General features: G+C 41.4%; 1 protein-coding gene across 1 annotated transcript; it reads right to left on the bottom strand.

The window, feature by feature from the left end:
• Window positions 1-4,788: 4,788 nt before the first annotated feature.
• lonrf4 (LON peptidase N-terminal domain and ring finger 4) lies at window positions 4,789-20,932 on the bottom strand. Its single transcript, XM_033633298.2, has 12 exons — window positions 20,105-20,932; window positions 17,110-17,228; window positions 16,432-16,554; window positions 15,385-15,570; window positions 15,148-15,274; window positions 14,856-14,931; window positions 14,519-14,633; window positions 13,421-13,542; window positions 13,115-13,273; window positions 11,077-11,239; window positions 10,798-10,947; window positions 4,789-8,737 (listed from the first exon to the last, which is right to left on the bottom strand). Exons 1-12 carry the CDS (start codon window positions 20,400-20,402, stop codon window positions 8,588-8,590), a joined length of 1,788 nt encoding a protein of 595 aa, XP_033489189.1. The 5' UTR covers window positions 20,403-20,932; the 3' UTR covers window positions 4,789-8,587.
• Window positions 20,933-21,081: the final 149 nt, after the last annotated feature.

Here is a 21,081-nt window from a genome sequence, read left to right as displayed (position 1 = left end):
AACTGTAGAATTGAGCAATCAGTATCACATATTTTCTATCAGCTTGTTCCAACTCTTCACTGAAATTGATATTTACACAGGTTGAAATATTCAAACCCAAAACTCTAATGTTTTTATAGATACACCCTTCCATCAAGTGGAAATATTTGAGATGTCTTGTGCATCATTATATAGACATTTCTCCAAAAATTCAGCCTGACACATTTGATATCTTTGGAAACTTTAGGTTCTCCACTTGAATTTCAAAAACATATCTGTGGGTTTGAAAATATTTTGCTGCAGGGTCTGAGTTTTGTAATGATCCACCCATTTGTAGGTTAGTGAGGAATAAGTTTGAGAAATCAATAGGATGACAAAAATCAGGTGACATACACTGCTACACTGCTGGTTAAAAGATGAATCAGGCTGTGCAAAATTTGGTCTGGCTTGCTATTTTTTGGTCACAACAGCTTACCCATTTTTGTCTCTGCAAACACATTGAATTAAAGGTATATTACACAGGAACTGTCAGTTACTCTGATTGTAAACAGTACGGATGAGCAAGTACACTACCTGTACCTATATCTATTTGTGTTTAACCACCTAAATTATCTGTATCCGTATTTGGAATGGGCAAAGTTCTGTATGAGACAGCCATATAAGATGTCTGCCTTTAAAATATAACTACTAAACACCAGGTGCCTGTGTTATGTATCAGAATGCAACCATATCCTTAATTATGGCACAGCGACCAATTATCTTTCTGTCTTGCGTTAGTTAGCAATAATAAAACACAGAGGTCAGGGGCGTCAGTGGCGTCGGTGGATAGAGCAGGCGCCCCATGTACAAGGCCGTTGCCGCAGCGGCCCGAGTTCGACTCCAGCCTGTGGCCCTTTGCTGCATGTCATTCCCCCTCTCTCCCCCTTTCACACTAAACTGTCCTATCAACTAAAGGCAAAAATGCCCCCCAAAAAAATATCTAAAAAATGTAATATAAAATGTACATAAATGTACACTGACTCACCAATCTGTAGATTAAGGCTACTTTTAGATAACATCCAGCCCTTATAGGCGGGATAGCAGCACATTCGCTGACTGCTACTACAGCCATGTATAGTCTTGTAATCTTTTATTTTGTACCAGTCTGTTTAAAAACACTTTTCTGTCCCTTTTGTTGATGTAGCTTGGTTAAGGCTGAGGTCGTCCTCCCTCCTTCTGTTATTTCCTTTTTGCTTTGAAAATCCACTTTTGCAAAATCATTCAGTTTGGAGATGTCCATGGCTACAGCCATGATAATATTGTGGTTCACATACTTGAGCTACAATGAGCTCTGACTGAGTGATATCCAAATCCAACTGTGCATATTTACAGTGTGGAATCTTGATCATATGTATTATACCTAACAAAGGGCATTACTGGCATATTTACATTAAAAGGCACAGATGATTTCTGTTTCTTGACGTTAATGTTGTATTGGCTTGCAGTCACTGTAAATGCGGATTAAAACCACTGCCTTTCTCACAACTATTTCTGTAGTCCATGATGCGGAAGTGCTGCATTTCTCATCATAACATCCAAACTATTGAATTACCACACAAAAAGGAGATAGAAATCACACAATTAAACAGTAATATTACAAATAAAAGTTTATTTTATGAAATATTCTTAGTTTAGAAAATGTGATTTACAGTGGAGACACAGTTGGTGCTGCCTGCCTTGCCTGACATGACCACATGTCACTACAGAGCAGCTTCAGAATTTAGCTTCATCTAACTTTGATCACAAGAGTAATGGAATAGAGTTACCCAGATGAGGATTTTCCTTTGAGAGTACAGATTTTTTCACATTCTACTCAGATGATATTTGTGCACACAAAAGGTACATTATCCATGCTTGCTCAACTCAAGTAAACAGTGTCGTCAGTGAAAGTCTATATGGATGTGTACTGCTAACAGTCTGGCACCTGGTCACTAACTTTTTAGTCCTGACGTCACCTGTTCCTGTGCCCAGGACCGTACACCTTCAAACACATATTGTTTGCACAATAAAGCATTAAGATAGAGACTCAAAAATGCACACAAAATAAACTCATATTGTTTTTTTAAAACTGAATGTGGGCCTGACCTCCCATCATTACATCTGCCTCTCTGCCTGTGAGGACCACATGAAAGCAGCCCCGCAGCCAGGTGTGTGTCTCAGCAGGCGGTAACTCTACGAATCAGTGAGCCAGTTGCGTGACATGGTGTCTCCTGCAGCGCCCCCCTGCTTCCTGTTTCTCCTGTCCTTCATCTCCCAGCAGGCGATCCTTCTATCTGCTTGGTTTGTTTTTGGTATTTTTTTTTACTACAACGAACCAGAATATAAAAAGACCCTCATGTTTTTTTTTTCTCCCTCTCATCCACTCAATCTGTGCCAGTGTTGCCTTCTTTGTAGTGGGGCAAAGAGATATCTCATCCATCCATTCTGAGATGTTAAACTGTCAGTCATGCAACGTGGAAGGTCAAATTCTTTTGTGCGCCTCACAAATCATACATTTAAGGCTTGAATCATCAAGTGTCTTTTTTAGAAGAAAGACAAAGAGCTTTCAGAAGAACAAAGGAACTTTTTGGGGGGCTAATCTTGCAACACAATTGCTCCTTCTTGAGCTCTTTGTTCTTTTGAATGACTATGCTTCTTTATATCAGAGTATTCATGATGTGTCCCGTGGTTCTAAATGTGGCAGGTGGCCAATGTGTTTACCTTGGCTCTCCGAGGCGCTGTCACATGAGAGCGCACTCATGGGTTTATCATTGTGTTGACACTCAGGGGGATTATACAAAGACAGAAACAAGCAAGGTTTATCAGCCTCAGACCTGCACAGGAACACACACACACACACACATACACACATACACATACACACACACACCATAAATACTGACACCAAAAAAAAAAAAAAAAAAACTCCAGTCATCCAAAGAAGAGGGGCATTGAGCACTGCAGAAAACACACACACACACACACACACAGATTTGGCAACTTGAGCTCTTTCCCACTATCTCCCTCACCCCTTCACTCTGCCTCAATTCACCACACTTATATCTGCGGGAATTAGCTCCCCGTGTGTTGTCTTTCAACTGTGTAAGGTAAACAAAATGCTCACTTCAAAGACAAAGTTTCTCAGTTTCCTAATTGATAATCCTGCTCTTGACATCCAGCGCTGACAGGCTGGGTTTTGTTTGCAACATAGCTGCGTTCATTGCTCTCTCGCTGTTGTTCCATACTGCACAGACTAGTCTATTTCAGTGGAGACCCCAGTGAGTTGTTGCATAAATATGACGGATTATTATTATTATTAAAGAATCACCATTTGTTGTGTGCTTTTAAGGACCTTCACTGAGACTATTGTTGCAACTCTCAGCTTGACCTTTACCTAACATAAATTCTAACTTTAATCCTACACTCGTACTCTAAACTAACCAAAAATTCCACTGTGTAGATTCCCTTCCTCTTCCTATCCCTGTGAGGGAATGTGGTCCTCTTAACAGCAGAAATACAAGAGCATGCACACACATCCTAACACACACTAACACACACAGCCACAGCCAGTTCCCCCCTTTGCGATAACTCCTACAAAACGCCTGTCATCCTTACTCAGTCATACACAAGCAGGGAGTCAGCGCAAGCCGATGGATCAATTTAGTACAGAAAAGCTGTGGCATTCTTCAAATGTAATGGGCTTTGATGTAGACGCTGAGCTGCATTACAGAACCCTGCTGAAGCCACTGAAACCTCTTTTCATCTGCCTGCTTCCTATGCAGAGGACGCTGGCAGGAAACGTGCCTCACTTCAGCTACGCCGGTTTTTTTTTTTGCTTTCTCTTCTCGTGCTCAGAGGAGTGCAGTTCATGGCATGCACACACTTACACTCACACATCCTCTTTTACTTTCACTAATTTGTGTTCTTTTCAGCAGCATGGGAAATAACTACTTCCTTCCAGTTTGTTTCATATGATTGGTTCTCCCTGAAAGCCAGAATCTCACTTTTGACCCTATTGGCAACACTAACATGATCATTTTGAGCTTTTATGAAATGAAAAAAGCTGAAGTCTTATGAGATTTCTTCCCTTTTATAAAGTGTGATCCCATCTGTGCAGGATTGTACTGTTCTTCCACAGCTACAGACTGCCCCCTGGTGGAAAGTTTGTTCATAGCATGTGTTTGCATTGTATTAATTTCCTGTATAGGAAGGTTTGTTCACATGTTTTTTATTGTGTTGTAGTGAGGGTGACACTTAACAGCAGCTCCATCTCAGATCACACGTTGGTCTGGGTTGGGCAAAAAGCAGTAACTGTTTAAATCTCAGCAATTATGAATCAGATAGATAATATTTCAGATATGTGATCCACGCCAGACCATAAGAAATGTTGTGTTTCTTTGATATCATAACCCATGCAATTTCTCTGTGGCTGTGCAGTCAAATATAATCATCCAATTGGACCCTCGCTGGGAATACCCATTCTAATATCCATCCTAATTTTAATTTCTAACCACAAGAGTAAACCCAAGGCTTCTTTCACTCCGCAGCAGCTGCAGCACTTCACAGTTCTATCAGTAATTATAACTGTTTCATTGCCAGTGTGTGTTGCTATCAGTATGTGAGGCACATTCCACTTCCATCAGCCCTCCTCTCTACCAATTTCTGTCATGCTGTGAATTGCAATAGATCCCGTCACTTCCATTTGGCTTGTTATGCCACCTTAATGACCAAAGAAATTGCTCGCGTAACATTCAAATGACTCAGACACAAAACAGACACATTAAAGGAAGATAATGCTGATTTTGCTTTGAAAAGCTTTATTTATAATAACATTTAAAAAGTCATCCAGGGGGCAAGCGAATAAACAATAATCAGATTAAGATAATTTGCTGCTCTTGGCTCGGAGGTGAATACAAATGAGTCAAACAGGAGTTGCTTTAGTGTTCCGTGGGTTTACATGTACTTGCTCCTAACAACAAAGTATGCGAGCACAGAGTAGTAACAATGCACATCTCTAATTCATACTGTCTCTAAACCACTGACCACCAGACCACATCAACCAGCATTTCCTGCAAGCTGCAGCACATGGCAAGAACACGCCACCATGGTGCTGTTCACAGCCTTTCCCAAGTTACACAAGTGTAAGACTCGTTCTCACGGGGGAGTCGCTGCCAAGAACGGGTCACTTATTATGCTCTGTGTTCTGCGTTCGAGGCAATGTGGATTTGGTGCAAATTGTTTGAACTGCATTGGAGGACATTTTGTGATAGTCCAATTATACTGCAACTATGGCTAATGGGCATCTGCCAGAGTAGGAGGGGCATAAAGCTGCAGGCTAGGTGAGATGAAGTCATGACTGTGCTGATAAATATTTCTGACAAATTAAACATTAAATTGACCAATTAGTTGGATCAAAACATGAGGGTACAATCATTCATTTTTTAAAAACATTTTTAGCATTTTATCATGTAAAATCGCACACTGGTGCACAAATTAATTTAAAGAGTAAACCAATACGATCCCGACTTCTGTGATCAACATATATCACCATGTTACTGAAAGTGACATCTTTACGTAATAAAAGAGACAGAAAAATGCGCATGATGTGAAGAAGAGAGAAAAATGTGACAAACTGCAGCTGAGCATCAGAAAACAAAAATGCAACAAGTTATTTCACTGTTCAAAAATATTTTCTTCTCTGATAAGGAAAGTGAAATTCAGCACAGTGGCTGTGGACTCGCGTTCACCACGAAGGCTTTTTGAGGCTGGTCTTTCAAAAAATTCTATGAGAATCTCGATCCCTTTTTATTTGCGAGTTAGCTTTAATCCTGTCTGGTAGCAGCAAGAGACTGACCTTTATGATACACTAGCTTTGGAGACATGGTGTGATAACTGGCACATTTAAGTCTTTGACGACAGTTCCAGGCCCCGATGTCTTCAGAAATGACAGCATAATAACTGAAGTCGATTAACCCATTTTAAAAAATGGTAATAACAATGTTTCTTGCCCTCATTCAAAGTGTAAATTCCCAGGTCAAAGTTCAATGGTAAGCCAGTCTATTAGGTGACCAATGCAGCTTCAGTATCCGTCTGTCCGCTGCTTCGCCCTTTAGTGGGACATTTTTGTGCATATCAAGTCTCACAATTACCGCTTTTATTCTAAGCCATATCTACAATATCACACTGGCAGGGCAGCAGTTCTGTATCACACAAACTGTATCTATGAGTGTGTTTGCTGGACTAATTCTGATTGTTTAAAGCTGTAGTGCAGAACTTCTGTGTGAGAGTAATTACACAAACACTGTCAATGCATGCTTATGATGTATGAGGATGAGTTCAGCCACAGGAGTGCTCTTTTTTTATTTATTTATTTTTACCCTAAATGTTCCAGTGTGTGGGATTCAGGGGCATCCATTGGCAGGGATGGAACACGTTATTCATAACTAATAGTTGTTGTGATTCTGTTACCTTAGAATGAGCTGTTTATATCTACATGCAGAGCAGGTCATCTCCCACAGAGTCCAAACATTGGCTCTAGACAGCGCCTTTTGCGTCTTTGCATCGGCCACCATAGTTTTCCTCTATGCTTCCATTGGTTGCAATCTGCAACCTCACCGCTAGGTGTCACTAAATGCTACGCACTAGACCTTTAATCCCTCTTCTACACAAGTTTGTTTTTTATCAGGACCATCCATTCCAGAAACTTTTCTTGGATGTTACTTAGGATTTTCTGCCATACTCCTAGCCACTGCTCCATTGCGATGGCTCCCTCCCTTGATGTAAAACACATCACTTCTGGTTCACCAGTCCACACTGACATCAGACACTAAACTCTAATAGACACTAGACTCCTGCACTCCAGCTTTAAAGTGATATGTTATATGTTGGCCGTGAGAAGGTGGTAGTTCAATGCCCACCATACAAAAGGCATGAGGCTTAAAGTCGGACTTCAGAGTCCATGATGTAGACAAACATAAACACAGTGACTATTTCGCAAACTATTCCTACAAAACACAGAAATATCATGGCACATTTATCAAAGTGAAAAAAAAAGCTCTAACGTTTCACCCAGTTAAGCCCGTATTTGTAAGTAAATTAACTTTAACATCGCAGCTTCAACATTCCATGGAATGTAGCACTATATCAATAAAAATCAATGGTAAAAAAAATTATCACACAGTCCATCCTAAATGTGGCATATAAGACTTGCAGGTCTCGTGGCGAGTTGGCCAAGGCACTCAAAGGCACCATGACTGGTGGTAGAGGGGCCAGACAGACCAGGAGACGCAGCAGGAGCCAGACAAAGGTGATGTGGCCTACACACACAGGCACCACACGGGGACTCACCCCTAGTCAGACCCTATTACTTTATCTCTGCCCAGGAGATGTTAAACTCTCTGTCCCTGGACTGACGCTTCATCTATAACCACTGCACCTCGAGGGAGTGGACATGACAGTAGCTCTTATCAGTGCTGACACCACGCCATGTGGAATTTAAAACATAATGAAGATGGCAACTGAGAAAAATGACTTCATATTTACAGCTGACACACACACATACAGTGCTGCATCCACCACCATACATAATCACACAGGTTCACACTGTAAAACTAAGCTGGTACACCTCCCATCCACTGACCGCCTACGTCTCCTCATTGCCATAATTTCAGAGAAGACTCTTCCCACCAGATGATGACAAACAGCATCCAGAGAGACATCCAGCAGCCACATCGGCAGCTTGCATTCATTTAAAAAAAGATTCTCCAGTTGCTGCCACTATAAATTATTATTGCAATATTTAATACTAAATAGGGTTTTATTTTTTCAAAGATTATTCATCAGTATAAAATGAGCCATTCTCAATGGCTGCCAAGGCCAATAGATGCAACTAACATGTAAGCCTTACAACTAGTGCCCCTCAGCAATATCCAAATAACCTCTGATGTGCATAGTCCTGAAAAATAGCCTACAAATCTCTACAAATTGTGTGTGCTATTAATGTTTATTCTCACTCCAAACTAAGCTTTGTTAATGCACAGAGTCTGATTGGAATAGGCCACACATGACAGTACAGTGTGCTGCACTGGCTCAGCTGATGCTGCATGTTCTTCATGTTTATAATAACTGGAGAGAAAACAGTGACATCTAGTGCTCATATTCAGCAATATTCTTCGAGCTGATTTAGTTGATCAACAAATAACAATTTACCACTTTTGATGGACCTAAACAGGACGTATCTTTGGTCAGTTTTGTAGTTCTTGTTGCAGCGAGTACAACATATATGCACAAACTACTCTGAACCCTTGAATTCCTGGGGAAGAAAACAGTGTAAGAAAGAGAACACGTGCAAACTCAAACAGCAAAACCCCGACTCTGTACACTGTGTTTTCTAATAAAATCACTCTCTCTCTGCTAGTGAACGGCTTTGAGCTGTGACTTTAAGATTCAGAGTAGACCCAGCCCCAAACTCTGTGGTGTGAGTGCATTCATTGGTTTCACTCTCATGTGTCTGTGTGTGTGTGTGTGTGTGTGTGTGTGCAATAATCAACTCTCAGCTGGTTGTGGTCACAGCACCACTGAGCTGTGGAGTCTAGCTCTGAGAGAAGTACTCAAGGACGAGGCGGAGGTGTCCCAGGCGGTCTTTGAGTGATGTCAGGGACAGGACAGTTGTTTGATAGGCAGGGTCCAGCTGGAGGACAGACAGCAGCCACCAGCACCAGGCCGGACCATCAGACGAGGCCTAGAGGATGGTTACAAAGAATTAGAAAGAAATATGTGTCTCATGAAAATGGATAAAGTACCACACCATCCCATTAGCCTGTTCAGTACAAATCACTTGACATTACTGCTTCCCATCTTTTCATGCATCTTGTCATCTTGTAATGTAATGGTTTGGATTTCTACATTATGCTTGTCTAACATGCTAGCCAATGTTTTCCATTCCTTCAACTGCAACTATCTCTATGAACATAATGTCTGTTTTTATTGTTGTTATGTTAATGGTACCACTGAGCAGTAACAGCAGCCTGGGAACCAGACAAATCTGCAAGCTTATGCTTTATTTGCTTTGACAGATTTGCAATTTGGCCTGGCGATGTCAGGCTACAGTAATGGAGCTCTGAGTGCAGTTTGAAAGGAAAACTCTGCACTGCATTAGCATAAAACAATAACAACTTTTATTTTCCCTGTGAAGAATTAAGGCTCGTCCACGCTAAGAACGATAACTATAACAATAACCAAACATATATTGTTTTAAAAGTCGTTCTAACTCAAGTGGATGGCGGAGTCCACACAAAAAGTATAACAACAACAGTGGCAAACGGTGTCATTGGGATGCCTTTCAGAGCGATGAGCGACTGACAGCCAATCAAAATCAATCTGAATTTACAGAGTGTCATGTTCAACATGGCCGATGACATTACTGAGAGACTCTTCACTGTAGTTCAATAATAACACCTCTGTTTGATAAACGAAACAGTCTTTATAAAGACGCTATCACCAAGGACATCTGGGAAGCAATCTGGCTCACCCTTAGAGACAGTAGTAAGCGTTTTATTACTATTATTAATGGAGATGAAGAGACAATTATGAATAGCTACGGGTCATCAATATCCATTTCCTAAGCTGCCAATGCAGCTGGGGCATACAGCGCGTGCTTGGTGCCATTTTTAGCAGCTCATATCGTTATTGTTACAGTTATCTTTCTTGGTGTGGACGGCTCTCTACTTATTAAAAGCTAGTTTTAAATACTTTTTTATTACTTCCTAACATTAAGAGATGGATGATGCAGGGACAAAACAGAATTCAAAGCAAAACAAAAGAAAAAATAGGCTTTTCTTGAGGAAATGTTTGGTAGGGCTGCCCCCTGAAAGTCAAAGAGTCGAATCATCAGCCAAAGACCCTGCAGTCGACTGAGATTCTACAAACTGTAGTGTAAAACTTTGTAGTGTGCTTCTGGGGACATTTCGGTCCCCAGCTGCAGAGTTTAGCTGCAGAGTGAGCGCTCTTAGCTTGCACACTGCTCTCTGGTACAGGGAGCTGCAGACCCAGACCCAGGGTGAATCTGAGTAAGATGGAGACAGCTGCCCAGAGGAAGAGAGCCTTTGTCGGGTCAGGCTCAGAGTAAATATTATCTTCTGCCTTCTGCTTAGAAGTTATGAATTTACAGCTCACAGGAACTATCTAGTGTCAGAAAAAAATGTTGTAGCACATTTGCAATACGGTGTTAGTGTAGTTAGCATGTATTAGCTCAGAGCGCTAACTTGGCTTGTTTGCTGTATTACATGAAAGTCGCTTTCACCCTTAACATCCCACTGAACCCCGTTCTCAACCTCTTAGACCCAGCATCCTCATATGTCGACATCACATTTGGGTTTACTTGACTTTATACTTCATTCTTCTTACCTCAGACCTGTTGTCCTCATTCATGGACACTCTTTTGTGCCATCTAGTGGTAGTAAAAGGACAATACACTAAGCCGATCCCAACTCAAAAGTGGACAAGGTTCAAAACCTGGTCAGATTTTGGTTGAAATTTTATGGTGGTTTAATTTTGTTTGTAGTTTGATATGGCAACAAATTTGACCAATTTTAGCAACAGTGACAAGCTAAGACTAATTAGGAAGTACTCATTTGAGGACATTGGGACTTTACTGTTGTCTCGTTTGAGGTCAATGGGACTTAATTATTGTTGACAATGTTACGTGTTTTTTACTTAATGGGTCCTACTGACCCCAAATAGCTAGGAGAAATAAAAAATGCATACCAAACAAACAAAACACACTTCTGCTAAGGTCCCTACCTGAATGTCTTCCTCCTTATCTGGCATGGTGCCATACTGTCTGTTGATCTGCTCGCGAATGCGGCTGCCGAGGCGCTGGTACCAGTCCTGAGCCTGCTGATACACACTGTCATGGAGATGCTCCAAAAGCTCCATCTCACTACCATCAACCTGAACGAGGGAGGATGCAAAGACAGGAAACAGGTCAAGAGAGAGAAGAGGTCCAGTGATCACATTGTCATATTTTCAGTGTGTATCTTCTTGAAGTACTGGTGTAGTTAGTGATCTCTGCATACTGACCTTGAGGTCCTCCAGGTACTCGATATCAGCAGTGTGGTAGCCATCCCGCTGACCTCTCTTAAGCACCCTGAATCTGCTGCCACCCACTGTGTCCACAAAGGACCGCCCATCAGGCAGCAGCTCCAGACTGAGGATCTCCAGCATGCAGCCATAGTCTGCAAACCTGAGGGACATTATTTCATACACATTTATTTACATCTTAATGTGATTGTTGCTGTATTAGTCAAAACAAAACTGAGTAGAATTTCTTATATTCATCGTAGTGCATGGACCAGGGGTAGGCAACATGTGGCCCCGGAGCCACATGCTGCTCTTTAGCCCCTCTCCAATGGCTTTGACCAAATATTAGGCGACATGGAAATGAATGACGGATATTTTTGAACATTTTATTTGTCATTTATCATTGTTGTAGGCCTACAGTGATTCTTACATTATCAAATTGTAAAAATGTGTAACCTATAGGCCTCCAACAAATTTAAAAATTGTTTTACCTTTTTTTCAACTAAAATGTGAGCCATAGCTATGTCTACAGCCTGGCGACTTTTCACTAAATTTTGCCAAACATCAAGAGTGGTGGCTTGTCTTGAGTCTCCTTAGCGAAGCTAGCTGTGGATTCCAAATCCAAATGGAAAAGTCTTGGAGGAAAATATTGATTTTAATAGTGCATACAGATTAGTTTACTTTCTTTTTAAAGATATTTTTTTGGGCCATTTTGCCTTTAATGGACAGGACAGGTAAGCGTGAAGGGGGGAGAGAGAGAGGGGATGACATGCAGCAAAGGGCCACAGGCTGGATTTGAACCCGGGCCGCTGCGGCAACAGCCTTATACATGGGGCGCCTGCTCTACCACTAAGCCACCGACGCCCCAAGATTAGTTTACTTTCTCTGCAAGGTACCAAATATTCACAGATACTGCAGAGTAGCTACCTTATGATAAAACATATTAATGATTAGACCTATTAGTGGTGTTGATAAGCTAATTTAGATTTAATAAGCTTGGTATGCCTTTATTAAAAGGTTCAAATATATTTTGAGGGTTCAGACAGATTTAATTAATTTTTTGGACCAAAAATGTCTGTCTTCCTGTCCTGTCTTCTGGTAGAAAATGTTGCCCCTGACATAAATACATTACTTTTGAGCCAAAAATGTATTCAAACTTTTTATATTTTATGCCTTTTTTTCTAGGGACCATCACATAAAATATGAAATAGTTCATGTACATAAGTTTTGTGTCTAAAAATAGCATGGAAACTTATATAAAAACAAATTCAAACCTTAGGGATAGGGATAAAATGGCTTGGAAATCACTGAGGTCATCAAACTCTCTTACATTAACCACAGAGAGCTAGGCAGGCCTGCTACCTTTTATTCACTGACTTTAAAAACATGTTAACAACTACTTTATCTACGCTGTCAACAAGAAATGCCTCATCTTGGTGTAAGCTCAGCAAAGCATCTTCTCATTGCCATTTATGTCATTATGTGAGTGGGAAACAAAAGCTTTATAAACTTGCACAATCAAAATAATGAGCTGCAGAAACAAAATGCTTTCTTAGAACATTATTCTGCAAAATATTAGCATATTTTAATATTAGTTTAGATAGATATTTATCAGTAATCATGTTAGGAAATTCAATACCATGACAACATAAAGTAAAACTAAGAGCAAATATCTGGTGGAGGATGAAACTGTCCAGCAGATCTCACACCAGATTGGTGACCATGCTGCTATTGCTCGCCCACTCAGGGTCACTTATGACTGGGTTAAACTTTGCCCACTGTGCTGACAATCCCATCAGGCTCCACCTCGCCTGCTGTGAGCTTCATGGTTAGGGAAATGTCAAACACAGTCTCTCAATGCCAGTACATTCGGGTCAAAATAACTGCCCACTTGCGTAGATGTACAGGGTCTTCGTCTCACCTGGGTTAAAACTGGCTATATTTTTACGCCACTTAAGTTTAATATCTACGCAAATCCAAATTTTCTGATTAAATAAGATGCTATGGATAATTAAAACAAAAAAAAGTAACTGCATACCCCTTGCCATGCTCATAGCTGCACATGCCAAACTTCTTGGTGCCAGTCTCCATGCAGCGACGCATCATCAGCCGGTATCGAGGCTCAAAGATGTGCAGGGGGCAGGGCACTCCAGGGTAGGCCACCGTGCAAACGAATATAGGGATGTCTTTAGTTAGACTACAAAGGAAAAGACAAGATGGGAAAGAGAAGACACAAAAATAAGTGGGAGGCAGGGAGAAAAAGAGAACTGTGGGAATACTGTAAATTGCAATTAGAGTTGCCAGAATGAGTCACAAGTGTAGACTGTGTGAGGTGGGTGCCTACTTGGACAGTTCAGCCATCTCAGCTTCATGGACCTGTTTCCTCTCGGCCAGCTGTGAGGGGAAAAGGCGGGTCATGATGTCCTGAAGCAGAACTGTGGGGTTATACTTCCTGTTTTTGAAGTACTGGGAAGAGAAATGTGAGAGCAATCAGCCATGATGCCAACATTATTGCACACTTATATGCAATGATACATAATACATGTTGCAATAAAACAATTCAGCGGATTACAACAAAGAAAGTATAACAGTTTGTACTTTGGTGCAACAAAGCCCTGCAATGCATCATGACATATAGGTTTATTAATGAAGATCCTATTTTAATGTGGTCTCAGCTGTATGTGCATGAAGATAAATGCATACACATAGCTGTTACAACAATATTGTTATTACAGATCATTCATCACAACCAAAACACTGGAATGAGGAACCAGGAAGTTCTATTGTCCCATAGCTTTATGCGACAGGGTTCCCACACTTTCTAAAGATCAAATTCAAGGACTATTCAAAGACAATCCAGGCCCGATTCCCTTTAAAATTCAAGGACCCAACATGACATAGTTTTAAGTACTGTTACAACACTAAGAATTTTTATTATGAGAAGTAGCAGGTTGTACAGAAGCTCGCAGACAACAATTAAAAAGACAGAGAGGCTTGAATGTGTGAAGACGTCTCAGCTGTGCAGTGTGACAATATCAAAAGAACTTCAACTTGCATTCTTGCACCAAATATATAAATTCAAACTGTTTCAACAATTCGTATTTATGTCTGTTTTCAAAAACTTGCTTTCTTGCCTCAAATTCACAAACTTCCAAGCGTTCCAAGCACCAGTGGGAACACTGATGTGAAATTGGTCGCAGATGAGGTGTATGAAAAGTCAAGTATGATTAGTAGAAAACTATTTGTTCCCACACTTCCACAAAGCTGCTGCTACATCTCAGCATGCCTCGACTAAATTTGGTGTTACAGCCACAGAGCGGAGGCAATAACGAGGCATTAAAAATCAAGCATCTTTTAAAAGTGGTCAAAAAACAGGATCTGGCGCCCTTTTTCTCCCTATTAAGCTTAAAATAGATGTATCGGAGTGTCTGTAGGTGGTTACCTCTTGTAGTGGCTGTTTGCAGAGTGGACAGCGGAGGTTGTGATCCAGACTCCGCTCTATGCAGTTTTTACAGAAGGTGTGACCACAGGGAGTAGTGACTGGCTCGAAAAACAACCTTCAGAGGACAGAGGAAGATGCAAGTTAAAACTACAAGTTAAAACAGCTTAGCCGAGGATGTATGTTGAAGCTATCTGTGCAACAGTAGCTTTAAGTCTAGTGGGTGCTTTGCCAAACAGAAAGAGAGGAGAATAGGATCAACCTGACATATGACACTACAGCAGAACCAGCACAGACAGCAATGCATTATTGATTAGAGCGGATACTCCAGGACACTGACCTGATGCAGAGAGGGCACTCAAAGTCTGACACAGTAAGAACGCTCAGAGTTTTCTCTCTGCTGCGCCCACTTTCACCTAAGACACACAGAGAGAAGAGACTTTAAAGCTTTATGACGAGTTTGTCCCGCTGAGGAAGAAAAAGCAATTATTATGCATTTTCAAACCATCTGGTGGGTGTTTCAGTAAAAGCTGTTTGTAGTGACAGTGACAAAGATGATTCATGACGAGGACAATGATGATGAAGATGGTAGTCGATTTATAATAAATGTGTGTGTACTGGTGTGTGCATACCCATGCCATGCCCATCTTCCTTCCTCATCATCATCTCCTCGTCCTCCTCGGCGGCAGGGAGGAAGGAAACAGCTTGGCAGAGGCTGAGGCAGCACTCAGTACCCGTGTCATGCTTCACCTTGGAGCCCTACAGACACACAGTTGGACCAGTTAGGATGTGCAGCGTGTTTACACTTCGAGCATTAAAGTGCATGTAAGAGCTGTTAACATTCTCCTCGCCTTCTGTACAGAGCTCACCTGGTGTGACTCTCTCCTTCCTTCTCCATCTCCATCATCCCCACGATGTTTGAGGCCCTCTGGGTGAGTAGGCCCCTGGGAGCCGCTGAGGCTGGTGATGGGGCAGGGCCCTTTCAGGTACTCAGACACAACTTGCAAGATGCACGGCACCTCCTCCGGCACTGCCATGCCCTCCGTCTCCAGGATCTGCCATTTGAATCCAATCATAAAGGTATTTAGATAAATATATTTGTTTTCAGTGCTGCAAACTAAAATCCAATAAAAAAAGTTATTGAAGGCAGAAATTGGAAGTTGGAAAGAAAATAAGATAATGTGCATGTAAAATGCATATAATCTAAAAGTATCAATACATCTACTATTATTAACACCACTACTACTTATGATAATAATACCATTAATAATTATATAATAAAATATAGGTAGGAAGAATAAATCCACACTGTCAAAACTCCACACAGACTGAAACTATACTTACAAGAAAAACTTTTTTAAGCAAAGAAAAATTAAAATCTAATGGAAAAACTACATAATTTGGCTCCTTATCATATGAACCATGATGTGAAATAGAAAAATCACACACTCAGACCAGATTCCATCTTTTTAAAATTTATTTAAACTCATCATTTATCAAACTGAGTTAACCGATCACCTCACAGAGCTGTAGCTGATGTGTGCAGGTCAGTTGTAACCTCATGGAGCAATCTGTTTATACTGCGGCACTAACAAGGTGGCAGTAGCTCAGTCCATAAGGACTTGGGTTGGGAACTGAATCATGTCCCTGTTGGGACCAAATACGTGGAGTGTGGACTGATAACTGGAGAGGTGCCAGTTTGCCTCTTGGGCACAGTCGGGGTGCCCTGGGGTGCAAGGCACTGAACCCCAACCAAATTGAAACATGTTATTAGTCAGTCTGTATCTCACAGCGCTGCTATTTTTTCAAAAAAAGAAAAGAAAAAAAGGCATATGCAACTGTATAATCCCACATCTTTCACTGAAATTCTCGGTGTAACTTTACACTAAACAATTAATGAGCGGTCATTGACAAACCTTCTTGATCTGGCTCTTTGCCGGAACAAAGTCAGCTTGAAGTTTTAGGCAACGATGGAACTGGATGAGGGCATCTGTCTGCTGACCCATTTCCAGCAGTACATTCCCTTTACGAAAGAAGCCCTGCACAAACAGAGGAGTGACATCAGCACATCACTGCCTGCAGGAGCAAATGACACGTCTAAATGACTCACCACAGAGAACATAACAATCTGACACTATTAGTGTCATTAATCCGTTTATCTGAATTAAATTGTAGCATGATAGCACTTGTTTTTTCCTACTTTTGCTGTTGGCTAAATGTTAAATGGTGAAAATTTTAAGTGATATTACACATCTCTGGAAAATAATGAAGCAATATCAGTGATTACATCAGTGTGGATTTCTGCATTTGCAGTGAGTGATGAAATGACGTCATGACAGAAGTAGCTGTTTGCATAACTTTGTAAATGACATAACATCAATACAAGCAGAGAAAATCGCTCTCTAAAGGGGGTCAGCTTCGCACACTAGGTTAAAAACTAAAATAAAATAAAAATGCATGTTACAAAACCAACAAGTGGTGTACATGTTGGGTTTAATTCAGCACAGGAGTGAACTGACGTAGGAGCAGCTTTAAATCTGGCATTGTTAATAGAGAATTTTAACAGATTGGTTTGTGTTGAAAAAGTCTCTCACCTCAGTCCAGTTGGGACGAAGGCAGCAGAGGTAGTCGAGGTCCGTCAGAGCGTCAGAGAAACGCATCAGGCCCCAGTTAGCTTCAGCTCTGTACAGTTTCAAGCTCTGATCGTCTGGGACTAAGGATGCAAAAAAGGAGAGAGGCGAGAGAGTAAGAAAAAAAGAGAGGAGATATAATTTGCTCAGACTCTATTTACACACGTTTCTACATAAAAACATTCACCATGTCATGACAGGCATGGAGCAGCCTGCATAACAAGTGGTTCTGCTTGCTTTGAAACATAAAGGGAAAACCAAACAGTGCACAGCAAGGCCTTACTGATCTGCATTAAAATTTGCACAAGCCTGTAACAGTGTTACAGGTACAAGAATGGCAGAAATATCAGTTAATGGTGAGTTCAGGTGACATGAGAGAAAACTGCAACAGTATCCAAAGAGATATTTTTCTTCAATGAAGCATCAGGTTAGATTTGTAGTTCAAACTCCTAAAGTTAACACTGAATTGCAACTGCATAAATGTCGTCCGTTTCTGTTGATGTTTAACTGTGCTTCTGCGTCAGGTAAAATAAATGTTTCATTACACCTGTCGACACCAGTATGTGCACGTGTGCATTCAAGGTTCAAAGCGTTACCTAAAGCTGTTGCTCCAGTCAGGCCATGTTTATTGACAGTGTACAGGTCTTAATGATTACATAAAGTGTTTGACAATGCCCACATTATGATATAACAAATTAAAAAGTCAAAACACGACCTCAAACCTCCAATGACAAGAGAAAAACTAATGTAAACAAATCTGCCCGGAGATCATTACACAAGAACCGAGAGGGCAGGAGCAGCAGCGTTTAATTGGGTTGGCAGGGATGGCAAACATGTAGGTAATTCAACAGTATGCTGATTCACTGTAGCACAAACACTCCTACGATCCCCAGGACACCTACTGACTAGATAAACTCATCTAGGGCAGAAATTGTCCCTCTTACCTCCTCGCTGCTGCGTGAGGAAAATAAGGTGAAATGCACACACAGAGGCGAGTGCAGAGGATCAGTGACTGTACAGATAAGGTCGTAGAAAAGATTTGTTTGCAGGGGTGTTTCTAGGAAAATGTTACAACACATACTCTTAGCCCTTCCCTCCTTTTCCAACCATGATTTGACAACAGAAAGGTACAGAAAGCTTGCTCAAAAAACAGGAATTGCCTCAGCTTGTGTCCTGTATTATTTTCCAGTTAACAGCTGTTACAGCTGCTATCACTGCCCCTTATACTGTGTGTCACAGAGAGAGAGGCATGTTAAACCAGACTAATGCAGGTTAACTTCATTTAAAGCCGCACAAAACATTAGTGTAAGTGTTTGCCCTCCTGCCTAAATGGTTCAATATGCAAAGTTCTTGCTATAGAGGAAGGAAGGAGCATCTGGAGACTGTTTACTGACCCAGTTATAGGGGAGACTGGGGTTGGTTGGCACGCTTTTCACTCTCTGCTGTGTTTCTCTGACATAATCTATGTTAGAATAGTCAAACCAGCAGCAAATGAAAGGTTAAAGTCTTGGCTTTAAAAATGTTTAATGTGCATAAATGGTTTTAAAAATTAAGTGATTTGTGATTAAAGTCAAGTTGTGCTTTTGTGCCAACCAGGCCTATCACGGGGTTGGCTGGCAGACATTATGGACGTTATTAAAAGGACACAGCCAATAGAAACAGTTTGAACATTTAATTTAAACAAGAAACAGAAAACATTAACATCCAATAGGATAATTCTTCCTTTCAAAAAAGTTAAGCAATCCATCAGTAGGCATGTCTAATTACTTTTACCACTGACCATTCATAGTGATAAAAAAATCAATGTAAACATTGTTTTTAATCTTTAAAAGTAGTTGTTGTCTTTAAAATACAGGCACAATTACAACTGTTGATTTTATAATTGATTTACACATATGTCAAACAACCCAAAAGAACCAATAGTAAATCCGCAGGGCGGTCCTTCGGTGGCTCACTGAACTCTTGTGCTCGTAAACATAGTCCGACTGCGTTAAAAGCTTTAAACAAAGTCGCTGTAAGTCCTTCAATTCCACAATCTTGTGGACTGAGCACACGTTTGATAAAAGGAAGTAAATCTCAGCATCCATTTTCAAGCTCAGACGAGAAAAGGGGGAGTGCACATTTCCAGGAGGTCGTGTCCTTTTAGAAAATGCAAGAGGTGTTGCTTTGTTGCCGGCCGTTTTCTCGGGTGTGTAAGCACACTTTAGAAAGGAGTGTCCCCAGACTATCAGAAGGTGGAGATCTCTGATTGTCTGGTGGCAAGACTAGTGCCAACCAACCCTGCTCACATTGGACCCAAGTCTGTGATCAAATTATGTGAGTCAGCTGCCATCATTATCACAGACTTTCAAATCTTACATCAAAATAAAGCTGGTTCCTTTGTCTATTAACCAGGAGTAACACTTTTCCAGTATCTCTGTCTAACACAGTTTTATAAAAAATTTAGTCCACAGACCACTTTTTCACTTTCAGTACTATTTAACTAAAATGTCACCCTCACCAAAAAGTTGACTTTCAGATGTTTCAACATAGTAGATGAGTGCAGGTGAAAAAAAGAGAGAACATATTTATGTTATTTTTTGTGTCTGAGCTATGTGCCAACCAACCCCGGTCTCCCCTAGACTACATTCAGGTCATCAATAGCCTGAGACATTGGATATGTGCTGAAGACACCAGCTTTCCTCTTGTATTTCTCATCACACCTCACTGCTGAGCACCTTATGAGCGGATCAGGATGCACCACCAGTCATCATCACTGGGCACCAGTCCAAACTGTGTGCAGTGCGTAAAAGTGGGACTCCAAACTGCCTGCCTCCTTATCAAAGTGTCATCTTAGGTAACTGTTCAAACAAGCAGACCTGCGGGCACTCCCTTCAACACTGAACCTACATGCACACTGAACTAACCTGTGTATTGTTTCTGCTGTTGTAATGATGTTGTGCAGGTAGCCCTTACTTACCTAAATGCAGCCCCTCGTTCGCGATGCGAAAAGCTTCCGAGAACTCGTTGGCCTTGAGCTTCTCCAGTATATGGCACTTGGTCTTTGTCTCGTCGGGGCAGCACTTCTCCACCACGCTGATGAGCAAGACGTTGTTCTTCACGCTTTTCACCTCTCGTTGTTTTAACCTCTCTTTGCACGACGGGCATTTGGACGGGAGGTAACCCCCGACGCATCTCCGGCAGAACGTGTGGCCGCACGACATGGTCACCGGCTCGCACATCAGAAAGAGACAGAGCGGACACTCCAGCAGATCCATGGTGGATGGATTATGTCACCAGAAACAACGTCCCGCGGGAAGATCTGTTGCTTTTGTCGTCAAAGCAATGCGGACGGAGAGGCTCGTCTGTGTAATAGTATTGCATGGACCATTTAAATAACACACTTGACAGCTAAGCGATACAGTAAACGTGTCCCTTCTTGTGATCACATCTGCCCGAACCCGACCGGTTTGTGTCTAGCTAGGCTACTGCTAATCTGAGCTGTCATATGCTCACATTACAAATTCCCTTTGCAAATCAAAATGCGCCCATTGACACTATTTATTTCCAGCCCAAACTTAGTCTTTGGATTGGCACACATAACGCCTTCCCTTTACGAGCAGGTTAAATCAAACAAAAGTCAGCTTCCAGTGAAACGCGCCGCTTTCCTCGCGCTCCCTAAAGTCCTTAAACGCAACACGAAGCACGGCAGAATGTGTTCCCATTAATATTATTCTTTTTTAATACTCCGTGGCCGCTTTTAACCCCTTGCGACGTATCCACAGCCACGAAGCTGGGTTACTGTGTAACACCATTACATTACATAAATAAAGACCACGTGACGCAGCAGCGCGCCATCCGATTGGACGGCAGGATGGCTTTCCGCCCTGTTGTGAAACCCAAGGATGCCGAGTTTCATAACATAATTCCTGCGACAAAAGTTGTTGGCATTTTTAA

The sequence above is a fragment of the Epinephelus lanceolatus genome, chromosome 7 (assembly GCF_041903045.1).
Source record: "Epinephelus lanceolatus isolate andai-2023 chromosome 7, ASM4190304v1, whole genome shotgun sequence".
Taxonomy (NCBI): Eukaryota; Metazoa; Chordata; class Actinopteri; order Perciformes; family Serranidae; genus Epinephelus; species Epinephelus lanceolatus.
Note: the sequence above shows the minus strand (reverse complement) of the source record. Positions and strands in the feature narration are given on the sequence as shown.

Bases quoted from the DNA above. Each gene is read 5' to 3' on its own strand.
- lonrf4 (XM_033633298.2), bottom strand. From the start codon at position 20,402: ATGGATCTGCTGGAGTGTCCGCTCTGTCTCTTTCTGATGTGCGAGCCG. The intron at 13,543-14,518 runs GTAACCACCTAC...TTCTCTTCCCAG, and splicing joins GCAAACAGCCACTACAAGAG to TACTTCAAAAACAGGAAGTA. The intron at 13,274-13,420 runs GTAGGCACCCAC...TTTCCTTTGTAG, and splicing joins GAGATGGCTGAACTGTCCAA to TCTAACTAAAGACATCCCTA.